General features: G+C 37.0%; 1 protein-coding gene across 3 annotated transcripts in view; it reads left to right on the top strand.

Annotated features, from left to right (window-relative positions):
• FBN2 (fibrillin 2) overlaps positions 1 to 26,000 on the top strand; it is a 260,894-nt gene that overhangs the window by 113,261 nt on the left and 121,633 nt on the right. For all 3 annotated transcript variants that reach the window (XM_034655954.1, XM_034655955.1, XM_034655956.1), the window contains 5 exons: positions 5,722 to 5,847; positions 17,976 to 18,128; positions 19,624 to 19,851; positions 20,828 to 20,965; positions 25,594 to 25,713. In XM_034655954.1, the coding sequence (XP_034511845.1) occupies positions 5,722 to 5,847; positions 17,976 to 18,128; positions 19,624 to 19,851; positions 20,828 to 20,965; positions 25,594 to 25,713 (765 nt within the window). The remainder of the gene's footprint in view (positions 1 to 5,721; positions 5,848 to 17,975; positions 18,129 to 19,623; positions 19,852 to 20,827; positions 20,966 to 25,593; positions 25,714 to 26,000) is intronic.

Here is a 26,000-nt window from a genome sequence, read left to right as displayed (position 1 = left end):
ACAATCCCTGTTGCAATACCGATTTGCTTTTTTTTTTTTTTTTGCAGAAATGTGTAGTCTGTTCTAAAGACATATTGGAAATTCATATGCGAGTTATATCAGATATAGGATGTATGTAAAGAACTCTTTCAATTCAACTGTTAATAGGCAAATAACTCCATTAAAAACTGGACAAAGCAATTAAATAGATATTTCTCCAAAGAAGAAATGTAAAAGGCCAATAAGCACATGAAAATGTGCTGAACATCTTTAGTAATTAGGGAAACGCAAACCTGAACTACAGCGTGATACCACTTCACATTATTACAAGATAAAAGATAATAATAAGTCTTGGCAAGAATGTGGAGAAACTGGAACCTTCATACATTGCTAGTGGGAATTTAAAATTCTACAGGTGCTTTGGAAGACAATTTGGCAATTCCTCAATAAATTAAACATAGAGTTACCTTATGACTGAGCAATTTCCCTTCTAGGTGTATACCCAAGTGAGATGAAAACATATGTCCACATAAAATTAGTACTCACATGTTCGCAGTAGCTTTGTCCATAATAGCCAAAAAAAATGGAGACAACTCGAATATCCATTAACTGATGAATGAATAGATAAAATGTAATATATCCATATGCTGGAATATTACTCCGCAATTAGAAGGAATGCCACAACATTGATGAACCTTGAAAACATTATGCTAAGTGAAAGATGCCAGTCCTGAAACACCATATATTTTATGATTCCATTTATATGAGACATCCAGAACAGGCAAACCTATAGAGACAGATTAGTTAATAAGAGTTGTAGATCTTTTAGTTATATGTAGGTTAGTTACTCCCTAGAGCTTACAGGAAGGTAGGGAGAGTGACTACTGAAGGGATGGAAGTACTTTTAAGGGGATGAAAATATTCTAAAATTAAGTTGTAGAAATGGTTGCACAACCCTGTGAATATACTAAAAACCATTGAATTTTGCACTGTAAGTGGGTGAATTGTACCACCATAAAATACTATATTTCAGTAAAACTGTTTATGTATATACGATGGAATTCTGACTACAGTTGATACACACCATTCAAAATCTGAAAAGGGGAAAGCAAACATTAATTTTCCAATATAGCTTATTTTACCATTTCTGTAATACCTGTTGTCCTTATAAAAGCTTGAAGTAGGTAGCAGTTTATTCTGTTTAAAATTTAGTCATAAATTTAAATAACATATTAATTAATAGAAGTTCAGTGTAAAATGGATATACACTTCTTCCTATACCAAAAAAGTTATACAGAATAGACCACGTATATATAATTACTTGACACTGATGGAAAGAAAATACAAAGACTTTTTTAAAGCAGAATTTCTTTTTTAATTTGTTCTAAGTTCTCTGTAACATAATTGTTACATGGACTGCTTTATAGTATGACGTCCATATTAGAATTGACAGAATCTCTAGGGCCATGTTCTTAGAATTCAGTGATATCTGAGATTACACTTAGCACTACTTACCAAATTATTCATTATATTCTGCTTAGAGTAAGATTTACAGTAAATGTTGTAAATGTTGGTTGACAAATATGAGGTTCTGTGGTTTGGCAGTCAAATCTGTCAGATGGTTTCGCTTAGATCTGATTTTCTTTAAAAAAAAAAAAATCTATGTTCAACTTCTTCAAATTACCAAGCACTTTCCAGCCCTTCTCTTTCTTTACCCTTCCATGGCACACTAAACAACCCTCTCCTTTTGACAGTGTCCATGCTGGCCTTCATTCATCATACTCTTCCTCATCTCTCCCTAATTTTTCCTTCCCAGGCTCCGGTAGTGGCTTTTCTTCCTTTGACTTTCTCTTAGAATGTGGTGGTTCTCAGAATTTCCCTTCTTAAATTCAACTCTCTTCATTTACGTGTCTCCTTTGCACATCTCATTTATTGCTACGACTTCAAACACAATCCACTGACTTGGTGATAAATCACAAATGTACGTCCTTACCCCTTACGTCTTTATTGAGTTTCAAATTTGTTGCTATGCAGTTGGAATTGCTGCCCATTTCTCTCAAAAATCTCAAGTTCAAAAAGTCCAAAAACCTAGCTTCACCTTAAAATGTGTTCTTCTCTCCGTGTCCCATTCGTTGTTAATAGCACTACCATTATTTCCCTTGTTAATCAGTCTAGAAGTCTAATTTATCCCATAGCAAAGTCTGTTGATTTCTCCTTCCTCTTATCTCATGAAAATGTGTTCTCTTTCTCATCATTAACCCTATTCCATACTCTCATCATTAATCACTAGACGATTCATACGCGCAAGAATTGTCCACATTACGCGCAAGAATTGTCTTTCTAAAATATTGAATTGCTTAGGTAATGCTCTTGTTTAATTTAAATTCCTTCATAGACAACATCCATCACCTCAGGATAAAAGTCCAAGTCCTTGGGAAGACTCTCTAGGATTCGGCCTGTGGCTAACTAGCTAAGCTCATCCTCCATCAACTTCCTACCCGTTGTGATACACTTTCCATGCTTCAGCTGTGCGTTCTTTTCAGATGTACTTATCCATGCTGTTTTTTGTTTTTGTTGTTGTTGTTCTTTATTAGTCTAAAGCTGACTGCATTCCATTTGCCACAGTAATTGGTTCAGGATTCCAGACCTTTGCCAACCAGCATATTCTCCTGGCTAGAGGAATATAGCTCAGAACATTAGGACAAAAGGGGAAGGTTTTCTGGGTGCTCCTGGGAAAAATTTCCTCCCTCCTAAAAGAGAGCCACAGGAAAAGACACCCTCTCTTCCACTAGATGTCCTGGTCAAGGGTTGAGCCTAGAACTGCGACAGCCATTTTGCTCCCACCAGGGAAGACAGCCTAAGGACGAAATCAAAGCATAGAGGGTAGTTGAAGACATCGTAGAGAAACTGAGCAAGAGACATTGACTTAAACTAATCCTGATGTCCATGCCATATCAACTTCAGATATGCAAGCTATTAATTTTTTGGTTTATGTCCTTTTAGAGCCATTTTTCTGGTATTTGCAGACCAAAGCCACCCAAACTGGTAAAGTTTTAAAGATTTTAATTTTTATTTTAGACAGAAAGAAAGAAAGCACATACGTGGGAGTGGGGGAAAGGGCAGAGAGGGGAAGAGAACCTCAATCAGACTCTGTGCTGAGCATGGAACCCAATGCCGGGCTCAATTTCATGACCCTGAGGTCATGACCTGAGCCAAAACCAAGAGTCTGATGCTTAAGTACTGAGCCACACAGGAGCCCCCACACCCCCAATAAATAAACTTAAAAAAATTTCAAGGGAAGGTTGTTGGTGGCATATTATATATGCTGAGGATGGATGAAACCAACTCCTTTTATTAAGACTTTGCCTTTTTCAGTGAGTAGACTTACCAGCCTTAGACATAATTCTGTGTATCTTGCCAGGCAGTATATGCTTTATATTCGCAAAGATACTGCTTTCAAATCTGATTGTGACATATGATCTTGAAGAACTAATATTATAAAAGAGCTAAAGGCACACATCCTTCTTACCATAAGTATTAATGCTAAATTTAAATTGATGGATAAATATTGGGCATGACTGCATTGAAATGCAGGGGTGTTTTGATCAGTTAAAAAAAAAGCACTGAATTTTTAAAATTTAGGTGGGAGTCTACCCAAAAATGAAACACATTCCTATTGTTCATATAGGATTCCTAAATGCTTTAGTACGAGCCTTTTTCATACAGTTATTTGGAAGCTAACCTTCTCAGGTTCCTAGTTAATTCTAAGAATTGTGAAACATGGAGTTTTTGTACACTAAAATATTTAACACAAAAACCACAAATTTACTATCACTCCATGTGTTCTTCTCTGTTCCAGATTTTTTTTTTCCTTAAAAAAGAAGAATGTCAGACATCTTTTAGTTTTCTACTCTGCGTTCTCAGAGACAGTATTTGGAAGTAGAGTACAAAGAAGTTCTTTATTATGAAAGGAAATGCTTGGAAATAAGAATTAATGCTTAAATGAAGGACTTAAGGTTTCTAATTTTTAAGAATTTAGATCAATCCTGGGCTCCATAAGTGCCTTGACTATTGGTATGACCGTAGAGGATCAGAAGGCAGCTTGGGCTGTCTCCCCTCTGTACTGCTCTTCAATCATCTTCCTTCTCCTCAGGTGACCGATCAGTGCATTTGGTGATTAAAGGATAGCTCTTCTAGTTTCCTTTCTATTCTGAATCCACATTCGATTTTATTAAGATGCACCGTACTAAGATAGCAACGCAAGACGCAGTAGGTCCTAATTTTGCACACATGGTTCCATTTTGTTGGATTAAATCTGATGGTAACTGCACCGCATTATGGACTTGCTTCTCATGTAATCAATTCATGTTAGAATTCTGATCTCTCTTAGGGAATTGGTCAATTTTGATTTGTACCACTGTGCCTTCCGTGGCTAACTGCTAAGCCTCAAATGAAGATATTATTTCAGGGAATGTCTGAATCTGGTAACTTTTTTTATATGAGAACATTCCAAGAAGACACACAGGCTTATAGTTATTTCATGACACAGCCTGTAGGCAAGAGTAACTTGTCAGAATAAATGGGGGAAAAAAGAAGGATTAGATCAATGGAGGAATTCAAGAAAGGCATTGCCAACCATTTTTTAAATTGTAGGGTTTAAAATTTCTTTCCTCATATTTACAAGAATATAATTTTTTTTCTGTTTTTTATTGATACATTAAAAAATAAATATGCAACTTAAAAAAACTCAAAAGAGACTAAAAGCTCAGGTTTGCTTTTCTGTAATCTTTATGTTTATGACTTTTAAATCCTTCTCTGTATTCAATGGTCTTTGCTAGCTCTGTGCCTTAAAGAAGATGGCCAACTCCTAGGCATCTGTGGCTGGATTTCCCTCACAATTGCTCATTTCCTCTTAAATGTATTAGCAATTAGGTTCCGGTGTACTTGATCGTAGTTTTGTTTGACTTTCCACCTCTCTCTGCTTACTGAACTAAAAGAAAAACACATTAATGCTTATATAAATGGCCAGGTTTTCTGCTTAAATGAAAGTTTAAAAGAAAGCAGACCTTTCATGAATGTGCAAGGGAATAGACTAGTCCAGGCATTGAGTAAGCAGAACGGGTTAAGTGCAGGGAGGTACAACAGGAAAACTGTACAAGCCCAGTTTTGCCCTCTGCCATGTTTCTGTATTATTTTAAATTTAAAGTTAATTCCCAGAATGTCAATTATACCCATATTCAAATATAAATACAAAAACATGTCCTGAAGCCAAATAGAAAAAAAAATTAACTTGCTACCATCCATTGCTTCAAATAATTAACATGAAAACCTGCTATAAATTTTTGGATGTATTCTGTTATTCCACATTTTAAAATGTAATCCCTATACATGTTTTTTAAAGGCTGTAGTAGGATAATTCCCTAATTGATATAGAATAGAAACTAAAACATTGACATCTTTACTTATTTTCAATTTAAATTGCGTTTGTCGGGGGGAGAAAAGGATATAGAGTTCTGCTTTAGTTGGCATTGTTTTACTTTCATGGGAGTTTACTTTCATCTCAGTTCCCATAGATATGTGTGAGAAATTCCTCAGGGTCTGAAACAAGAGTATATTCAGGGTTATATGATCTGACCTAATCAACCATGAGTGCTCTGATACTCTTTAAAAAAAAAAAATCCCTCTACAAGCTTTTTTAATGGAGGCCTTTCTCAATCATCTTCTCCTCCTTCCCTTGATTAGACATCGATGAGTGCAGCGTCATCCCTGGGATATGTGAGACTGGCGAGTGTTCCAACACCGTGGGAAGCTATTTTTGCATTTGTCCACGTGGATACGTAACCTCAACAGATGGCTCTCGGTGCATCGGTAAGCCTTGGATTTTTGAAGGCACAATACAGTGCTTCTTTATAATAACAGAATAGCCCAAACATGTATGAAGATGGCAGCGATTATAAAACCATTGGGAAAATGGCTGAAAGGTTATTTAAAATAAATGGCACCGCTATTGAGGGATTGATAGACCAGGTGCTCTTTGCAAAGACTTCAGTTTCAGAAGCCATCTGGGTTTGCTTTATGTTATCAAAGTCACTTTGGAAATGAAAAAAGACTTCCTCAAGACATTGCCCTTGCCCAGTGCCAGAGACACAAAGGCAGGAGAAAGATATTTTCTTAAATCTGCCTTGGGAGACAGAATGTAGTAATTAACGCTGCTTTCATTGCTATGAATCATGAATGTAGTCAATGTCTTATTTACTTAGAGCTTGTGTTTTCTAGTGAAAAGAGTTATTACAAAAAGGAAATTGACACCTTTAATTTTGTGTTTTAAGTATATTCAGAGTAAAGCCAAATATATTTGTACGTTTTCCTTTGTTTGGAAAGATAAAACAGTATTTCTCAGTCATGGTCTGGGTCATCCATTATTGAGCAAAACTTAAACTTAGGGCCACCATCCAACAGTGAACGTGAGAGGCGTAGATTCGGCCTTCAGAACACTATATTGTCATTGTAGTTACTAGTAGAAGAATAGCAATGCCATAATAGAAAAAACGGAGGTAGTTGTAGTAAAAATAATCATTACCATTTATGAAACACATGCCATGTGTAAGGCGCTGCACATCTGTGTTACCTCATTAACTCGGAACTGTGGTGCCTTGGGCAAGCCACTGACCCCTCTATACCTCAGTTTCTTCTAATAAGTGTGCAATAAAACATTCTTTATTATTATTAAGAGGAGGAGGAGAAGGATGTGCCTGTACTGGGCCCTTATGTTATTAATCCTTATAAATAGCTCTGTATGATAGATTCGTGATTATTCAGATTTACAGACAAAGAAGTCTGAGGTGCAGGGAGGTTAAGTGACTTAAACACGATGGTACAAAGCCAGTAGATGGAGCCAGTGTTCTGATGCAGATCTCTGCGACTCCTGCACCTGTGTTACTCCCACACCACACTGCCTCCTTAGCTCCTTCAAGTGGGTGGAGACCCTGTGCCTCGATATCAGTCTCTAGGGTGAGTGAATTCTCCAGTAGTGTGCTGACAGTGTGCTTTGAGAGGTGGGATGCTGCATCTGGCCTCCCTCTCCCATCTTAGAGTAATGAGATTTGAATGATAGTTGTTTGTTCTTTATGAATGCATCGAAATTCCTGTCTTACATTAGGTCAGACATTGTATGTGAACTATTAAGTCTAGAAAATGGAGAAAATTAACTGGTTTTAGGGTCAGTGTGCCCATTGACTCACTGCATGTGAGTCTAATTCATCTAATTTAATTTTGAAGTCATAGGTCTATGAGAGTTGAAAACTAGTAGAACTACCTCCACTTGGCTTGATTTTCTAAAACTGTGTAGGAAAATAATCTATGTACCTACACATATCCATCAGCTTGAAATAGGCATGAATTCAGGTCTGTGGGAGGAATACCAGTTTGGGAGTCATCACTGAACATCATTGGCTCATGTCATAGACCCTAGTTTCAGGAAACTTAGGTTCTAGAGCATGACTAGAAGGAAAAGGGAGGCTGGAGAAGTAAGTGAGGCTATTATTCTGAAGTTCTGGAAATCCACATCATGCGTATATGTTTTATTTGGTAGGTGAAGTAAATGAAGGCCTTTGAGAATGGATTAGAATGGAGGTGGTAAGGGGTGAGAAGAGAAGCAAACTAGTCAGAAGGAAGAATTTGACGCAAATGTTAGTCTTTCGTATCATATTTCCAAATTAATTTTTTATATTTGATTTTTTACATTTCTAAATATTTAGTCAAAATTTGTGTTCACTTTTTTTTTTTTGCATTGAAAAGGAGGCATATTCTTCATTATATTCAGATAATCAAGATCACGATTCCCAGTGATTTATGGAGGTTGTTTTTCTTTGCTGTCAGGTATTTGGTTTACCATGGAAGTATGATAAATTCTCTTTATTTCTTGCCTGTCTCTAAAAAGTTCTAAATCTTTACCTGGACATTCACAGCCTTGTAGACCCTGGTACTAGCCTGTATTCAAGACTCATTGCTGGGGCGCCTGGGTCGTTCAGTCAGTTAAGCACCTGACTCTTGATTTCAGCTCAGGTCGTGATCTCAGGGTCCTGGGATGAAGCCCTGTGTCAGACTCTGCTCTCTGCATGGAGTCTGCTTGAGATTCTCTCTCTCCCTCTCCTTCCGCCCCTCCCCCTTGCTCATGCTCTCTATCCTTCTCTAAAATAAATAAATAAATAAAATCTTTAAAAAAAAAAAAGGCTCATTGCTAACAACTTGCTGCCACGTATTCGCATTCCTGTCACTGCTCTGCATGACCACACTGCCCTGCCTTTGCCCACAGTATGCTCTCTTCTGAAGCATCTGAATATCCCCTTTCTGTGCTCATTAAAACCTGACTCATCCTCTAAGTCCCCAATTAGGTATTACATTTTTTTCTTGGACAAAATTAATCAGCCCGCCCCATGATATTTTTCATTTCCTTCATTTCTGGCTTTGTCACATTACACAGACACATGTGCATTATTTGTTGGCCAGACCATGAGCTCCACTCGTCTTGCCTTATGCTGCTCCCTCAGAGCCCTACACGGTGCCTTGTATAGAAGTTTGGGCTTAGGGGCACCTGGGTGGCACAGCGGTTAAGCGTCTGCCTTCGGCTCAGGGCGTGATCCCGGCATTATGGGATCGAGCCCCACATCAGGCTCCTCCGCTATGAGCCTGCTTCTTCCTCTCCCACTCCCCCTGCTTGTGTTCCCTCTCTCGCTGGCTGTCTCTATCTCTGTCAAATAAATAAATAAAATCTTTAAAAAACAAAAAGAAGTTTGGGCTTAGTAAATCTTCTAGAAATGAATAGACAAACCATCAAATGGATGAAGGAGTTGATGTTGAATGTGAGAATTTTGTGTTGGTGAATAACTGCTTGCATCATTTGGCATCCTGCTGGATGTGATGTGGTGGCCCTGAGTGATGGTCCAGAATGCCCCTGAGATAAGAGCCTGCTTGAGCTTCAGAGAGCTGAGGCAAAGTGAGACCTATGCTAAGCATGAGTCCCCATCCATTCCAGGGTCAACATCCTCACCCAGGAACAAAGGAGAACCCCTAAGGAGGAAGAGTGGCTCCCCAGAATTATAAAACCATTGTGTGTTTTTTTTTATGTTATGTTAGTCACCACACAGTATTTCATTCGTTTTTGATATAGTGTTCCATGACTTATTGTTTGCCTATAACACCCAGTGCTCATTGCAGTACATGCCATTGTTAAAATTAAGTAAGCAGCTTAAAACGTTTTTGAGTAACTGTATTACATTTAGAATAAGTATGTGTTTTCCATAGATGAGAAAAAAACAATTCTGACATTTTAATGTGTAAGAGATCTTTGATTTTGATTTCTTAAAATCTGAGTCTCCTATTTTCTTACATTGAATTTGTTCATGATTAAATTATGTATGTTATGGATATGCCCATGCTATTTATTTTGTAACCACATATATACTAACAATAATGAGTGGGATGGACTCAAAACTTTTTCTTGAGTATGAAACTGCATGTTTTCTGCAGCTCTGTTCTGAGAATGCTGCCCCAATTTCTTATTCTAGTTAACAAAAGTATACTGAGTCTATACCACATTATAAAGCATCAGTAAACTGCCTTATTTCTTTTATGTGTAGGAAAACAATTTCAAATGGCAGAAGAATTTAGCTGGGAATTTTAATTTCTATGTAGGAGAGTTTTCCCATTTTACTTTATACTAAATATAAAAGTCAAATGCCTAATGTAATTTTATCTAATATGTTTTATCAAGTTTTTTTAAATATCCAGGACAGAGCTTTCTTTTCAACATAGAGTACTAACATATGTCACTTCTCAAAGGAGTAGAAACATGCCTAATAATCTTTTTCTTAGAAGCATTCGTAATAGCACAATTTAATGACCCTTGTGTCATTTTGGGATACTCTGGCATTTTTAATACCTAATTTCCACATTGTAATATAGGCAGAGAGAGTGACTGGCAGACAGCAATGAGTAATTAATGAACTGATAAGACTAGTGAGCAAATTCTGTATGCAAAATGATAGCCTGCTGCCTTTCTGAACACGGAACCAGCAGGGACCCCAAGCAGAGAGATTTGAAAGTATCAGTCAGGCAGCAAAGCCAGTAAAGTTCAGGAAATGAGAGGAAGCATATAGAAATCTTATGACCACAGCATCCTAGGACATTTTCTTGAGCCTTTCAAAAGTTTCAGTGCACAATATTGTCTTGGAATATTCTTTTTTTTTTTAAAGATTTTATTTTATTTTTATCTGACAGAGATAGAGACAGCCAGTGAGAGAGGGAACACAAGCAGGGGGAGTGGGAGAGGAAGAAGCAGGCTCACAGCAGAGGAGCCTGATGTGGGGCTCGATCCCATAACGCCGGGATCACGCCCTGAGCCGAAGGCAGACGCTCAACCGCTGTGCCACCCAGGCGCCCCTATATTGGAATATTCTTAAGAAAATAAAACCTGAAAACATAAATGTGAAAAAAAAAATAATAAAAGAAAATGGTTCAGGCTATGGGTGATTAACTGCCAAATCATTTTGCAGGCATTGGATTCTGTAAGTCAAAAATTCTTGAGGAAATGGGCACTGATGTAGACTTTNTCAGGCGCCCCTATATTGGAATATTCTTAAGAAAATAAAACCTGAAAACATAAATGTGAAAAAAAAAATAATAAAAGAAAATGGTTCAGGCTATGGGTGATTAACTGCCAAATCATTTTGCAGGCATTGGATTCTGTAAGTCAAAAATTCTTGAGGAAATGGGCACTGATGTAGACTTTGGCACACAGGAAGGAGCTGCACAAAGGGAACAGGGGTGTGCCAAGTGAGAAGAAAGGCATGAGCAAGACTACAGACACAGAAAGTGTCCGACGGGCTCCGGAGAGGGTGTGAAGAGTTTATCTATGAAAGAGAGCCGAGAGAGGAAATAGTTGAAGGAAACAAAAAAGACGGTTGAAATTAAGATTTGGTTGCTAAGGTTCTTAACTTTTTTTTCATAATAATTTTTTATTATGTTAGTCCCCATACAGTAGATCCCTAGTGTTTGATGTAAATTCCATGATTCATGATTTGCGTATAACTTCTATGCCGAGGAGCTTCAGATTAATCCTGAGGGTCGTGAGGGCCTGTCAAGATTTTGGAACAGGGCCATAGACCAGAGATGAAAATCAGTGGGGGAAAACACTTTTTAAAAGGAATGAGAATGGTCTTCATACAATGAGTTATTAGAGTGATGGCCAGGATATGCTGTTACCATGTGGCTCCCTGTGTGGCCATGGGCATTGATCACATGAGCAGGTGCATATTTGCAACAAAACACTTGAGGGATAACCCAAAACGCCTCAAAATGTTTAACTAGAGGGAAAAGGGGAGACAGGGATGCAGCAGTACACCAAGTAGTGTGTTACTTTTAACTTCAGAATCACATACAAGTCAACTGGTGGAACAGAGATACTAGTTTTAATTAAGAAGAAAGGTCCTAGAAAGAAAAGGTTAGATGGTAAGGAAGAAACACTTCACTATTTTAAAGGAAGCAATAAACCTAGGAGCCACAGTACTTATGTTTCTTTCACTGTTCCTAGTTCTAGTTAGTCTCACGTAATGGAAACATAAAAGCCTCCATGGAAGTATTTGAGAAATAGCAAGAATCTGCAGAATTAATCAAGGGGAACCCAGGTTGGCTCTGGACCATCAAAGAGGCAGGTGCAGTCCTCCGGGATCAGGGGATAAAGCCTGAGACAATGGCTGCTATTTACCCAACACCTAGGATCACTAGTGTTCTAACCTGAGTTCACCTTATCGGTGTTTTCCTGCTGAATCCTTCATTTTTAATGAGCAGAATTCATTCAACAGGAGATGTATTTATTTTGAGGCACAATCCCCAGCTTTTACAAGGTTTTCATCACATCGTCTAATTAACCATTAGTTTTCAAATCAATCTCCGAGTAAATGTCAACCATGAAAACACTCTGATAAGAGTACCGTTATTTTGCTTCAAGATAGATTCATATTTTAATCAGAGAAGATGAATTGCTTCCTCTTCCAGTGTGGCTTTAAATGAGACTTCATGTAAACGTTGTTCAGAAATGCAGTGAGGATGATAGATTGTTAGAAAAATAGACTTGTTTTCATTACTTCTGGCATATCAGTCCTGCAGTTAAACATACACCAAGCATCAGAAGGATTTGTCCTCATCTGCTTTTGTCCCTAATAATTCCCTATTTCAAGGGATAGTATGCCTAGACAGCTCATACTTCTTTTGGGTGCCCCTTTTTTATTCCAGCTATTCTTCTGTGTGACACATTTTCAACACAGTGCTTTCTAAGGACCATGCAATTTCTGATATGCAAAGGAAAGAACCCCTGATTTGCATTGAAATGTATTTTAGGGGAGACCTTAACTATGATGCATCAGATTAATCTGTAGCTTATCCTGGTATGTTTTTGACACACAGGATTGGAAGTAGATTGCCTGCCTCCCTGATGTTATTAGAAGAAACTAAGTGTAGAATTTATGAAAAATGTTATGATTTATTTTCTGATCCACTCTTTCTGCCCTTCCACCCTCTCATAAATGACATGGTTTCCTCCAGTACGTATCATAGGACTGATCACAGATTTCCAAACTGTGTAGAACAGTGGTTGTTTATATTTATTGAATTTGAAAACCCCTGTTTGACATACAAAGATGCGCTTTAGATCCACACAGAGTGATAATTCAGTATCTTTGAGAAGTGGCATAGTGGAAAAGCAACTGGGTATTTAGTAATACATTTAAATGAATGTGTATTTTATTAGTCACAACACAGTCCATATATGGGAATCACAGTAGTGGCTTCATATGGTGAGGCATTTTATACTTGTATTGTAATGTTCACTGTAAATACAGATTTGTGGACCTCTCACAATATTATTGCAGATTCCCATAGTCTGAGACTGGAGTGGATTCCGCCTGGATTCCTGATGAGCCCTTACTCATTTTTATAAATACTACCTTATTTCCAGTTTGATACTATATTTGACTCATGAGTTGTTTAGTGTATGGGGTTTCCTTGGTTTGCAAATTTTCCATGTGAAAATCTTGAAAAAGATATGTTTTCTCCCAATTGTTGAATAGATATATCCATTAGATCAAACTTGTTACCTGTGCTGTTCATTTTTTCTTTATTTATTGAATTTTGTCTACCATATCTGTCAATTACTGAAAGAGTTGTGTGAATATCTCACTGTGATAGTAGAATTCTCAGTTTCTCCAGGTGGCTTTTCAAGTTTTTGTTTCTGTATTTTGATGTTATGTTGCAAATTGATGAGTATCTAAATCGATGAGTATTATATTTTCCTGGTGAATTGAGCCTTTTTTTTCAATATATATCAACTCTCTAAAATTGTTGACTCTTCCTCTTGGTCTATTTATAAATACTTTGTTTTTGTCTTATTTTATCTCATCATCGTGTTTTACATTTTGTGAGTGGGCACTGGAGGTTTAAATGCATGCCTGCTGTGTTTTTTCTCCTCTCAATTTTTCTTCTTCCTTAGGTTGTAAATGTATCTCTCCTAAACAACCTAAATCTAAATTTTTTTAAATTTTTTTCACGGTCTGAAAATCTTTGTCTTTTAAATTGAGATTTAAATCCATCTGTATTTATTATAGTAACCAATGTGTATGCATTTTGATTACCTTCTTTGTGCTTCCTATTTATTTTTTTTCTTTGTTACTTTTTCCTCTTGCTCTTTTTTATTTGCTGTTTTTCCCTCTTTCCCCACACTTTTTAACTTTCTTCTGTGGTTTTAGTGGTCATCCAAGTTTTTTAAGATGCATATGTAGCTTAAAGTCTAAAATTATTCTGTATTTTACCCATATCTAAACAATAAAAGAATATTAGGAATGGTCACACTTTGGTCTCTCCCTCCCAACTTTTAAAAATTCTAGCCAATCGCCAGTCTGTATTTGCAACAAATTAATCATTATTATTACTGTGCAATATTTTAGTGTGTGTTTGTATTTACCCATATATCTATTTTTCCTCATTATTCCTTCATATATTTCAAACCTTCTTTTTGGAATCCTCTTCGTTTTGCCTGAAGAAACTTTTCTAAGAGGCATCTGGCTGGCTCATTTAATTACACATCCACTCTTGATCTCAGCTCAGGTCTTGATTTCAGGGTCATGAGTTCAAGCTCTGTGTTGGGCTCTGTGCCCAGTGTGGAGCCCACCTTAAAAAAAAAAAAAACTGTTCTGAAATTTCCTTTAGCAAAATCCTTTGATAAAAAATTCTCTTTTTTGTGTGTGTGTGTTCCTGAAAATCACCTTAATTTTCTCTTTGGAAAGATGGTTTCTTAGGGTACAGAAATTTAGGTTGACAGCTATTTTATCATAGTGTACAGAAGACAGAAGATGCTTTAGCATCAATTAGTGCCATTAGGAAGCCAGTGATTGGTTTAAATATTCCTTAGCAGGAAATCTGTCTTTCTAGCCATTTTTAACTTCCTCACTTTTTCTGTGTTGGTCTGAAGTTTCACAGTGATGTAGCAAGCTGTGGATTTCTTTTTATTTTCCCCACTTCAGATTTATTGGACTTCCTAGATCTGAGATTGTCTTGCAACGTTGTTAGAAAGTTCTATGCTCACCTCCATCTTTCTTAAACTTTTTTAAAAAAATATTTTCCATCTCTTCGTCTCTCTGACCTACATTGAATTATTCATATATATCTTGGAACTCACTAATTTTTTTTCACCTATGTGCAGGATACTGTGTGATATATCTATTAAACATTTTATTTCAGTTATGATAGTTTTCATTTATAGAAGTTTCACTGAATTTTTTTAAGTCCTTCTTTCATGGTTTATGGACTCTTTTTACCTGTTCACATTTTTAGATTTTAATTACCTTAAGCATAAATATAATTAGTTATAATTAATATTTAATGAATTGTCATTGCAGATAATTACAAATTGTCAGAATCAGTCTGACCATTCTATATCTGATATCTGATGTTTATTCAGCCGCTTTTTTCCATGGAGGCTTGTCTCTTTATATGTTATTTATTTACTCATTTATTTAGCTATTTATTTTCTTGTTAGCTACTCCTATGTCTTGGGACTTGCCTATGGGAATTCTCTGAGGACCTCTATGTAGTCTGTTCTGCCTTTGAAGTTTTTCAGACCACAAACCAACTATGAATTGAGACATCAAAGCTGTCTCTTTGAGGAAGAGCTTGTGGTTGGAGAGTCTTAGGAGAGATGTTTTTTACCTCCACTCAGTCCTGAGGTATAGACAGGCAGGTCTCTTTAGCTGTCCACCTGTACATTATAGCCTTGTACTAAGGATATGGTTCTTTGGGGCCCCTAGTTTATGAAAGAGTTTCCTATGAAGTTTTGTGCTGGGAGTGAGAATGTGGGCTTTTTATCTTTTATGCTCTAGACCCTATGGAACTATCAAGGCTGAAATTCGAAGTCTCCAGAGCTTTGCAGAAGCTCTAAAGCTGAAACCTACCTGTGCACTTACCTCTTAAGATTCCTGTTTTCACTTCATTGTGAGACTCTGTTTTTCCCTTTCTTTCATGCCAGCTGGCTGATGTATTTTTTTTAAATATTTTTTCATATTTTATACAGGATGTTTCAGTTGGGAGGGACATTCATGATAGCTAATGCACCATTCTGCTGGAAACAGAGCCAATATTGTTTTATTTAATTCTGCCACTAATCCTGTTCCATGAGGAAGAAGAATTAAGTATAATTGCAAAATTAAATAGGGTTTTGTTGGAAGATCTAAATCTTCTGATTCAAGGCTGTGCTTTTTGTTCTTTTGTTTTCTGACTTTTGTCTTTTATTTTTGTCAAACTTCTGGTACAACCTCCTCCTTGCAGAAGACTTGAGAGAAATACATTCAGCCTACTTTGTAGTAGTAACCGAGTGTGTTTTGTAACCACAATTATTAAGAGTTTAGGACTTTCTTATCTGAATTTATATATCCTATTCTTGAGGAATGTAGCAGCTGAGTAGGTCTAGGAATATGATACTCAGGGTTCCTGGAATAAATATTCCAAAAATTATTTTCCTGCATCATTTTTGGGCACAGAAACCTACCTGTGAACTTATTCCCAGTGACAGTCTGTTCAAGCCCAGTTTGTGAAATTTAGGAAATGTCTGCGGTGCTTTCAAGTATGCGTGCATGCTTCAAATTTAGGACATGGCTTTTGGGCATATTAGGTTTCTTTTGGGAAGTGAAAGGAGGTGTTCTGCTTCTTACAGGGAGTACCTTAAAGCCAATTCACTTATTGAACAATTGCTTAGAAAGAACCTGCGGTATACTACACACCATTTGCGAAAACAATACATTTATTTTAAACTCTGTATCTAGTATAAAAAATGAGGCTTTGCCTATTGGAATTTTTTGTTACTAATAGTTTCATCTGCATTATTAATATGCAACTCCTGATTATTGTGATACTTCCTCTTGTAGGCATAGAAAAACTTCTTGGAAGCTTCTTGATAAAAGTTGAATAGTATATAATGAACTAGACCCACAGTTTTTTTTCATTGCTTACAATAAAGGCAATTTCAGTTTAAGCCCATAGGGCTTATAGATGATATTATATTTTATCCCTATGCAACTTTGCATTTTACATCTCTTTCAGTGATGTCTTTCAGCCTTTATCTTCCATTTCGATCCATTCTCTACCCTGCTGGCGGAGTGATGTTTACTGTTGTCCTATTTGATCATGTTTACTGCTCTACACCCAACACTGCAAGATAACGCACAATCTCCTCGCCGTAGCATCCTGCCAGGCCCCATGGTTACAGCTTGGTCCTCGCCTGACTTGACTTGTCATCACCATTTGACATAATCCATTGCCCCGACTTCTTGAAAATGTCTTACTAGCCTCACGGCTGCATGTATACACAGGTCATTCGTAGGTATATACCTTCAGCCTGACTAGTCCTCTGGGTTCCAGGCTCCTATATTCAACATCCCAAATGTAACACAGTTTAAAGAGAAGCCTTGTCCTGAGTCCCTTACTCCTGCTTTTCCCGCTTGTCTTCCCATCCCAGCTGTCTAAGTCAAAGACTTAGGAAATTTCCAAGAGTCTCTCTCATACCCCACTCCCAAGCAAGTTCCCCCTGGGCTGTACCTTTAAAATATGTCTGCCATCTGACCACTCTCATCATTGTCACTGCTGCCGCCTTCATCCAAACTGCCATCATCCCTCGCCGATTACCTTCACTGGTATTCCTGCACTCTAGTGTCAGCATTCAAAGAGATCTCCTTAAAGATGTAAACCATTACCTTTCCTCTAATTGGAAGCATCCAGTGACTCTTGCAGCACTCCACATGAAATCCAAAAGTCCTTCTCTCATGATCTATAGGATTGTACATGATCTTGCCCTTGATAGCTCTCTGAGCTCAGTGTCTTCCACTCTCCCTTTTGTGTTTCCTTCTCTGGCCACATCCCCTTCTTCTTCTTTTAACTTCTCTTCCCTGTGATAACTGAGTGGCTCATGCTCTCACATTATGCACATCTCTACTCAGATACCCCTGTCTCAGAGGAGCTGTTGTGATCACCCTTTCTAGAATAGCAACTGTATCAGTCAGGTATTGCTGTGTAACAAACAACCATAAACTCTCAGTGGCAAGTAATACTGTGCATCTGCAGGGCAACTGGGGATTGGATAATCTAGGCTGGGATTTGGTTCTTTCTTTCCTTCAAGCTCTGGATCTGACTGGGCTTGGCTTCTTAGTGTAATAGCACGTACCTGCTTCACATCTTTCCTTCCATGGGATATGGCATGGAATAGGTGCTCAGTGAATGTTTGCTCAGTAAATAAGTAAATAAATGAACAAACATCAGAAAGACAAAGACAGTAAATAGATATATTAGAGATAAGTAGAATAATTCCCTTCACGTAGCCTCTTCTGATATGTAAAATAATTGAGATAAGAACCTGGAATAATTCTCACATGCCTTCTGTTGTATTTCCACATGTTCAGATCAAAGAACAGGCACATGTTTCTCGGGCCTGGTGAATGGTCGCTGTGCACAGGAGCTCCCGGGCAGAATGACGAAAGTGCAGTGCTGCTGTGAGCCTGGCCGCTGCTGGGGCGTCGGAACCATTCCTGAGGCCTGTCCCGTCAGAGGCTCTGGTGAGCGGCCAACTGCTAGTCTCCTCAGGACAGGCAGTGTTAGGAAAATCAATGACAGTAGTGTCCTAGTGTCCTGTGTTCTTCTCCTTGAAATCAAGTCATATGTATATTCCTAGCACTGCCTTCAGTATGACTATGGTGTTTTCATGAGGGATGGGGCAGCATTGTTTATTTGGGATCAGTTTATACACTTTATTAGTATCAGGAAAATTCCCAAAAGCTGATTATAACTTGTCTTTGTGCAAGTATTTTTAAAAATTATTTGAACATATTTCACTTCAGTTTTAAAATTTCCTGATCTTTCGTTGCAGAGCTTTGAGTATGTTTGAATAACTTCATTTATATTTTATTTCAGGAGTGCCCCTATTTTCTAGTATCCCAATCTTTGAAGATCTTTCCTCTTTTCTAATGATCTGAATGTTAAGAATAAAAGGGTAGGAGGATACTTCTCATTGACTTTGTTGTATTACCTAACCATATAACTGAGGCTATATCAGGAAATTAGGATGAATGAGAAGTAACTCTTCTTATTAGTGTGATATGAATGGTAAATTAGGATTAGTGTTTATCAGTCACATAAAGGCACATCAATATGTTTTATTTTTATATTTTCTTTATGTTAAATTATAGTATTATGAAAATAATTAAACTTTTTGAACTATGCTTATCAAGATATGTATCTATGTGTACTGTTATGGAGAAAAAGATTAAGGCCCATTCTTTCAAAATCTCTAAGCTATAAAACATCAAAATTGAGTAATAAAAACTTAAAAAAAAGCACCATTAATGCATAGTATATAGTTTTGGAAACTAATGTCTTGCTAGTAATACATAATGTAATATTAATACTGAAACAATTGTTTGAGTTAAATAATTTTCATTTCTACCGACACTAGTGTCCTAATTCTGAGAACAGTTGGAGAAATAAGATAGGTATAGTCTTGCTTTTTTTCCTCTCAGCTTTGATACTTGGATAAATAAGGTGTGGATTGAAAAGCTAACTAAACACTGTCTTCTGTTAAAATCCACATATTAAAAAAATATTATTTTGAAGCCATACTAATCCCTCAAGGCAAAGAAAGGAGATGGGAAAAATGTGTAGGTGCGATATTGTTGAAGTTTCAAGTAAAACCAAATCTACAGAATGAATTACTGAAAGCTTTAATTTTCACCTGCTTAAGTAAATTTCTTGCATTCATAGTTGTATCTGGAATTTTATGAATTCAAACTGCACATATAGACAGGTCTTTGGTTATGTGACTTAGTTAAGATATGGCAAATAGGCTTTCTTTTCTTTCTTTTTTTCTTTTTTCTTCTGAAACATCTATACTTTTCCCTGCTACTCCTAGCACTGGAAACCTGGATCAAGATACAATATCCTACTTATTCAGATCAAATAATATAGATAAGCTAAAATGTTCTTACAGTATACATATTGCTTTTATCATGGAGTAGGACATCTATCTGTGTTTAACTGACCTTTCTTTTCTTCTAGAGGAATATCGCAGACTTTGCATGGATGGGCTTCCAATAGGAGGGATTCCAGGGAATGCTGGTTCCAGACCTGGAGGCACTGGGGGAAATGGCTTTGCCCCAAGTGGCAATGGCTATGGCCCAGGAGGGACAGGCTTCATCCCCATCCCTGGAGGCAATGGCTTTTCTCCTGGAGTTGGGGGAGCTGGTGTAGGGGCCGGGGGACAGGGGCCCATCATCACTGGACTAAGTGAGTGTTCACTTTTTGTGTAGACTCTTTATTTTTCTGCCTTAAATGATTTTATAATACCTAACATTTTTTCAGAAGGGGTGTGTGTGTGTGTGTGTGTGTGTGTGTGTTTAAAAAACCTCTTTCAGGGTCTAAAATACAAGGTAGTAGTAAAAAATGCTTAGGAAAATATTATTTTTCTGTTCCATAAACTTTCTAAATTGGAGAAAAGAAGAGTGACCCGGGTTCTCTTTGAAAATAAAGATGAGAGCATGGTCATACTCCAGTCCAGATGACGCCATTAAAGAACATGTTTTTGGTTCCAGTGTATTTCATTTGGCCGTTTGCAGCTGCCCTGTTCATACAACCCTTGAATTATTTTCCAGAACCATTTCTCAACTGAGATAAACTGAATAAGTCTTGCTCTGTGCCTATCCAAATATTTTAATGAAATATCTTTCTTTTCCTCACCCTTTTTTGTTGAATAACTTGGGCTTCAGGCCCGAACTGGCATTGGTATACTTGACATTTAAGTTCATTCTTTTTATAAGAGCTGCTCTTGCTAATAATATTTAATGGTGTCCTACAGTGTTATGTTTATTCTTTTTGGCATATGGCCTATTTATGATATCTGAATATTCAGCACAGTTACCAAAAAAAAAGAAAGAAAGAAAGAAAGAAAGAAAGAAAGAAAGAAAGAAAGAAAGAAATGGAAAGCATTCAAATGTACAGTAGAACATTCCTGAAATTTTGAAAAGACATCATTATGGACACAGTTTCCAGATGTATCACTTAACAAATGCAAGTTACAACCATGTGTCTCAGGAATATTTTTTAGATCCTTAACATTCAAGTTTCAATAAAATATAGAATAATGTGAGCGTTTGATAGGTCCACGTGATGAATGGACTACTAAATATCCTTTTAAAAATCAACTTTAATTAAAGTATTGCATGTCGTAATGCTGAAATACCACTTGTGCTTTGATTTTCTGTAGCTATTCTGAACCAGACAATAGATATTTGTAAGCACCACGCTAATCTCTGTTTAAATGGACGTTGCATACCTACTGTGTCTAGCTACCGATGTGAATGCAACATGGGGTATAAGCAGGATTCAAACGGGGATTGCATAGGTAAGTTCAAGATTCTTTAATCCTTCTTCGTTTTTTTATAGCTTTTAGGCTATAGGAACAAATTAGACTATATATCATCTGGGGAAAAAAAAAGTCTTCAGAAGCAAAGCTAATTTCCAAGCTGTCTCTTCTGTGTGCATGGTCTTTCATATGCTCCTTTAACCTACTGCTGAGATAGCCCCCTTCAAGAATCCCCCACTTTTTCCCGTCCTGTATGTTGTGATTTCTGTGTCTGCCTCCCTCTTGCCTGCCTTCTTAGCTGAGCAGCACTGGATATATGGTGGTGGTGTCACCGTGCAGAGGGAGGTGCGGATTGGGAAGAGATAGGAGTCACTTTCGGACATGTTGAGTATTTGGTATCTAGGACATTGAGTTATAAAGGTCTAAAGTTAAGAGGAATGTTCAGAGCTAGAGTTACAGACCGAGGCATCAGTGACATAAATGTGGTTGTTAGAACCGTGAGGGTGAGTATTGTCACCCACGCTGAACCACAGCGAGAGTGGAAAAATAACAGTAGTACCGTGGCTGGAATCCTATGCCGCAGCAACATAGTCCCCTAAAGAAAGCTCAATAATAGCATTGGTGAGACAGCAAAATAATCCAGAAAGTATTATGTCCCTGAAGCTATGCAAGGATACCATTGAAGAGAAAAGTAGTGGCAAGTGCGAAATGAGGCAGAAAAATCAAATGTAATGAGGGCCAAAAAATCTATGGGATTTTATAATGAAGAACGTTTTGATGATCTCTCGAGAGTAGTTTTAGTTTTGGAGTAGTTTAGCGAATGATAGTATATGCTTTGTAATTAGCATAACCCTAAATACCTGATTTGGGTTCAGGTCTTCTGTTATATAGATGACAGACCAGGAACAGAGAGTATCATAATTTTACCACATAAACTGAAAAGTTTTAACTGCACTATGACTTTGAAGGAAAATGTCAGCCAAATATGATGTTTTGAAAAAACCAATCATTCCAAACTACATACAGTTGAGAATGATTAAGTAAGGCTTAAGTCAGGATCCTTATGTGCAGTTACACAGGTTTCTCCCTGCACAACTGTAGAGGGACCATTCACATAATCTATATACATGTCACACCTTGGGGTTATGCAGGGTATAACCATATGCAGCAGCCCTCGCTTAGCTGATACTTCTGGATACTTGTTTAAGTGATAGACCAGGTGGTATTTTTTGGAACACCATGAAATATGCATATATTTATTATTAATTTAATATATTTATAATGTTTTATAATAATAAATAATTATATTTATTGTTATAAATTGACTTTCCTACCAGAAAACATGATTTATAAGTATATATAAAATATCTTCTCTCGTAGATACATACAGAATTACAGTATATCAAACTGAAATTGGATTGACTTTCTTTGTGTTGTCATTAATATTTGTCATTCACATGTTACTGCATGATTCACTAACCAACAAGTAAAATCAGGCTTAAAGTTTAATCTTTCCTGCAAATTAGCCAAAGGCCACCATTTATTTCACATTGGCACCCAGGTGCACTTTATTCTACCTAGTATAAAACGCCTGTACTCCGGGGAATTTTGTGAACTGTTGGTATAAAGATGAACTGTCTTTAAGGATCAAAAGTTTTTTCTGTAGTCATGCTTCCAACCAGCCTCCGCAACAAGGGTTCCTTTAGCGAATTAAGTCTGATCAGTTTGAGTTTGACTTTATAAATAATAAGTTGGGATATCAGAAAAAGTTAAGAGAATTTAAGTTAACTAGCATTTTAAATTATAGGAGCATGAGATAAAGGTGCAACTCATTGCACTGTGTTTTGAGGAATAACAAATTGCCATTGCTATTTGGGAACTTGTGTTAGATACTAATGAAGTGTCATAACATGAAAGGTAATAACTCTAGTAAAAGATCACACATAAGAAAAGTAAAACCAGCTCCATTTTGGTATTACAAGAAGTACTCTTGAGACCTGAAAACAGCTTTATTTACTCACCATGTTTTTCTCTCCTTTTCCTCAGAGTTCTACTCTAAGATGTATTTCTGAAACTCTTTTATGTCTGTATAAGACAAACTGCTGTTAGCAATTATTTCACCTCAACTCAAATAATTGTATTTTGGGATAGTAAGAAATAATTCCTGTTTCTGTTGGGCACGGGTAATCCTAGAGCCCTTGAAATTTAAGTGTTTGCTAAATTAGCATATAAAATACTTTCCAAGTATTTTATAAGAATACTGTTATTCTTTGTTATTACTTCTATTTTTAGTAGTATTTTGTAAGAATACTGTTCTTATCCCAATAGTATCTGAGAATGTAACCATTCTGATAATCAGACTCTTTCTCAATTATTTCGTTTATTTTAGGAGTTTAAAAATGCTATGAATCTTGCTTAAAAATACTCAGTCCCCAATGAAAACATGGGAAGAAACCAAAGGGCACAGACTGTAATGTTTAAGTACCCCTGTTCCTCTACAGAAGGCGAAACAAAGGAGATCAGTTGGAAGTACTAGGCCGTGACACCTCAGAATCAAGAGCCATGAAATGTACATTTCTGAACATGGCAGTGGTCATTTGTGATTAGTCTACAACTAAAGTCTTACAGTAATCCCCTGAAACAAACGGGATTTGAAAGTCATGGATTTTAAACTCACTAACAGTTTTTTGGTAAATGTTTTCCCTTCTAAAGAAGAAATAAATTTATAAGTGCACTACTGTATCATTCTGTATACTGATCCTTTCGTATGATCTCTAAGGGGCTAAGGAGATCAAAATGAATTATGGCTGTAAGGGCAAAATAATTGACAAAGATGTCCTAGCACTGAGGGGCCTCAGGAACAGCTTCTCCAAGAAGGAAAAGGCCCTGAAAAGTGGCCTGGCTTCCAGGAAAGTTTACCTCGAGAGGGGGTTGGGTGCATGGTGTCCTGTTCTTCACTAGATTTATGCTTTACAATGAGCTTTACAATAGAACTTCTGAAAAGGTGTGTCTTTTTTTTTAATTTACTCACCATGTTTTTCTCTCCTTTTCCTGAGAGTTCTACTCTAAAATATATTGCTGAAACTCTTTTATGTCTGTGTAAGACAAACTGCTGTTAGCAATAGGTTATGATCTCTAAGGGGATCACAACACATTTTTAATTGTTGCATTTCGGTCTAAAGTACACCAGAGAATTTAAGCTGTCTTCCACACTGCAAACTCAAGGTTATAACTCCTATTGGAAAGTCCACTGAGTGTACTTTATATGCTTACTAACTCTCTAAACTCTGTCTTTTCTCATTTTGCTTCATCCCTTTGGCTCAGTAGAACTGATGCTATCAACCAAAAGTTTAAATGTAAGTGAATCTTAATGGGCTGAAGGTACCTTTGGATGAATTGAAGAAGCATTTAATCCTGTTATTCTCTGTTGTTTTGATTTAATTTGCTATGAGATTTTTTTTTTTTTTGTTCCCCTCCTTTACCAGAGAGGGCTTAATTGCATTTAGTCCGAGTGTTTATATAAATGAGGTTGGTGAGTTTGATAGATTACAGTTCCTTTTTTAAGAACATCTGTGAAAGGAGTAATCTGTTTATTAAAATGGTAAACCTGTGAATTCATTTGATTGTTGTGCTCTCCAATTTCGCTGAAATTGTATATGTTAATAGCTTCTACTTGTTTATGAAATGGCAAGTCATTATGCTCTCACCAGCCAGCAAGGTTTTTAATTTACTAGCATTCAAAATTATATTTAGTGGGCATTGCTGAGAGAAGATGAATTTAACTTCTCCTGACTCTGGCACGTATAATTTGTCTAGGCTGTGAGCAGTCCAAACTGTTCAGTCTGCCATTTGGTCTTGCAGTCCCTGAATTCTGCGATGGATTTGCAGCATTTAATCAAGCCTTAGGAGAACTTGAATGAAAAACAGTAATGTTTCTCACATTTACGATCAGAACTAGTATTTGCGTTGAACTTGGTTTATGCAAAAATAATTCCTGTGCCCATTTTAAGGTCCTAAAGAAACCTGAGGCTGCTGAATGTAATAGACTTTAATTAATTTCCATTTTCTGTCCCACCCTCTGTTATTTCAAACAGCCAAGCCTCACTGCATATATAGTTACATATCTAATTGAGGACAACACATAATAACAAAGTCCACAATCTGTCAGTTTCTTTCTTTAAAACGTGAAATTGACAGCCTGAATCTATATCTATGTTCAAACATCTTTCATTGGGTTTCCAGTACTGTACCAGGCTTTGAGGAGGCTCTTAACTTGCCCAGATTACTACAGATAAGTGTTGGAGCCTTTTAGAACTCATGGCTGTGTCTTTCCAGAGTCGGCTTAAAAAAAAAAAAAAGAAAAGGAAAAAAGGGGGAAAAAAACCTTTTCAGAGCTTTTAATCATTGTGCATTTCTCAAATTGAAAAATCATTATTTCTTGATTAAAGCAAATTCCCTTGTACTTTCCAATAGGCAATATTTTTGTAAATCTCTAGACTGGCCTCTGTATTTGAAGAAAGGAATTCTCATTCATTTATAAATACTCCGCTCTTTAGACTGTTACCACTGACTGGCCTTCTCTCAAATTTGGAAGGCCTAAATGTACTTTAAACAAACATTTCTAGGAATGGAGTGAAGTCTGTAATGGTTTCTTTTGCTGCTCACAGATGTTGACGAATGCACATCAAATCCCTGCACTAATGGAGATTGTGTTAACACACCTGGATCCTATTATTGTAAATGTCATGCTGGATTCCAGAGGACTCCTACTAAGCAAGCATGCATTGGTAAGGCAGTTTGCGTTCACATATGAAAATGTTCCATGAAATATAGTGACCCAGGCTGTTGAGGTTAAAAGTAAATTTATTAAAATAAGACGTGGAATGAAGTGTAAGTGCCGTTGTATTACTACAGATTTATTTTATACTCCCCTCAGACGTGCTTCCTTTATGCATAAACACTATTTGCGTGTATAACCCTGGCAACGTGATATCTGGCTTTGCGGAAAATTCAGTTTATCTTCCTTCCCTCGATCACAGCTTCCTTTCTCCAAGTAACATCAGTAGCGTTCCTG

Source organism: Ailuropoda melanoleuca, chromosome 3 (assembly GCF_002007445.2).
Source record: "Ailuropoda melanoleuca isolate Jingjing chromosome 3, ASM200744v2, whole genome shotgun sequence".
In the NCBI taxonomy this organism is placed as follows: domain Eukaryota; kingdom Metazoa; phylum Chordata; class Mammalia; order Carnivora; family Ursidae; genus Ailuropoda; species Ailuropoda melanoleuca.
Note: the sequence above shows the minus strand (reverse complement) of the source record. Positions and strands in the feature narration are given on the sequence as shown.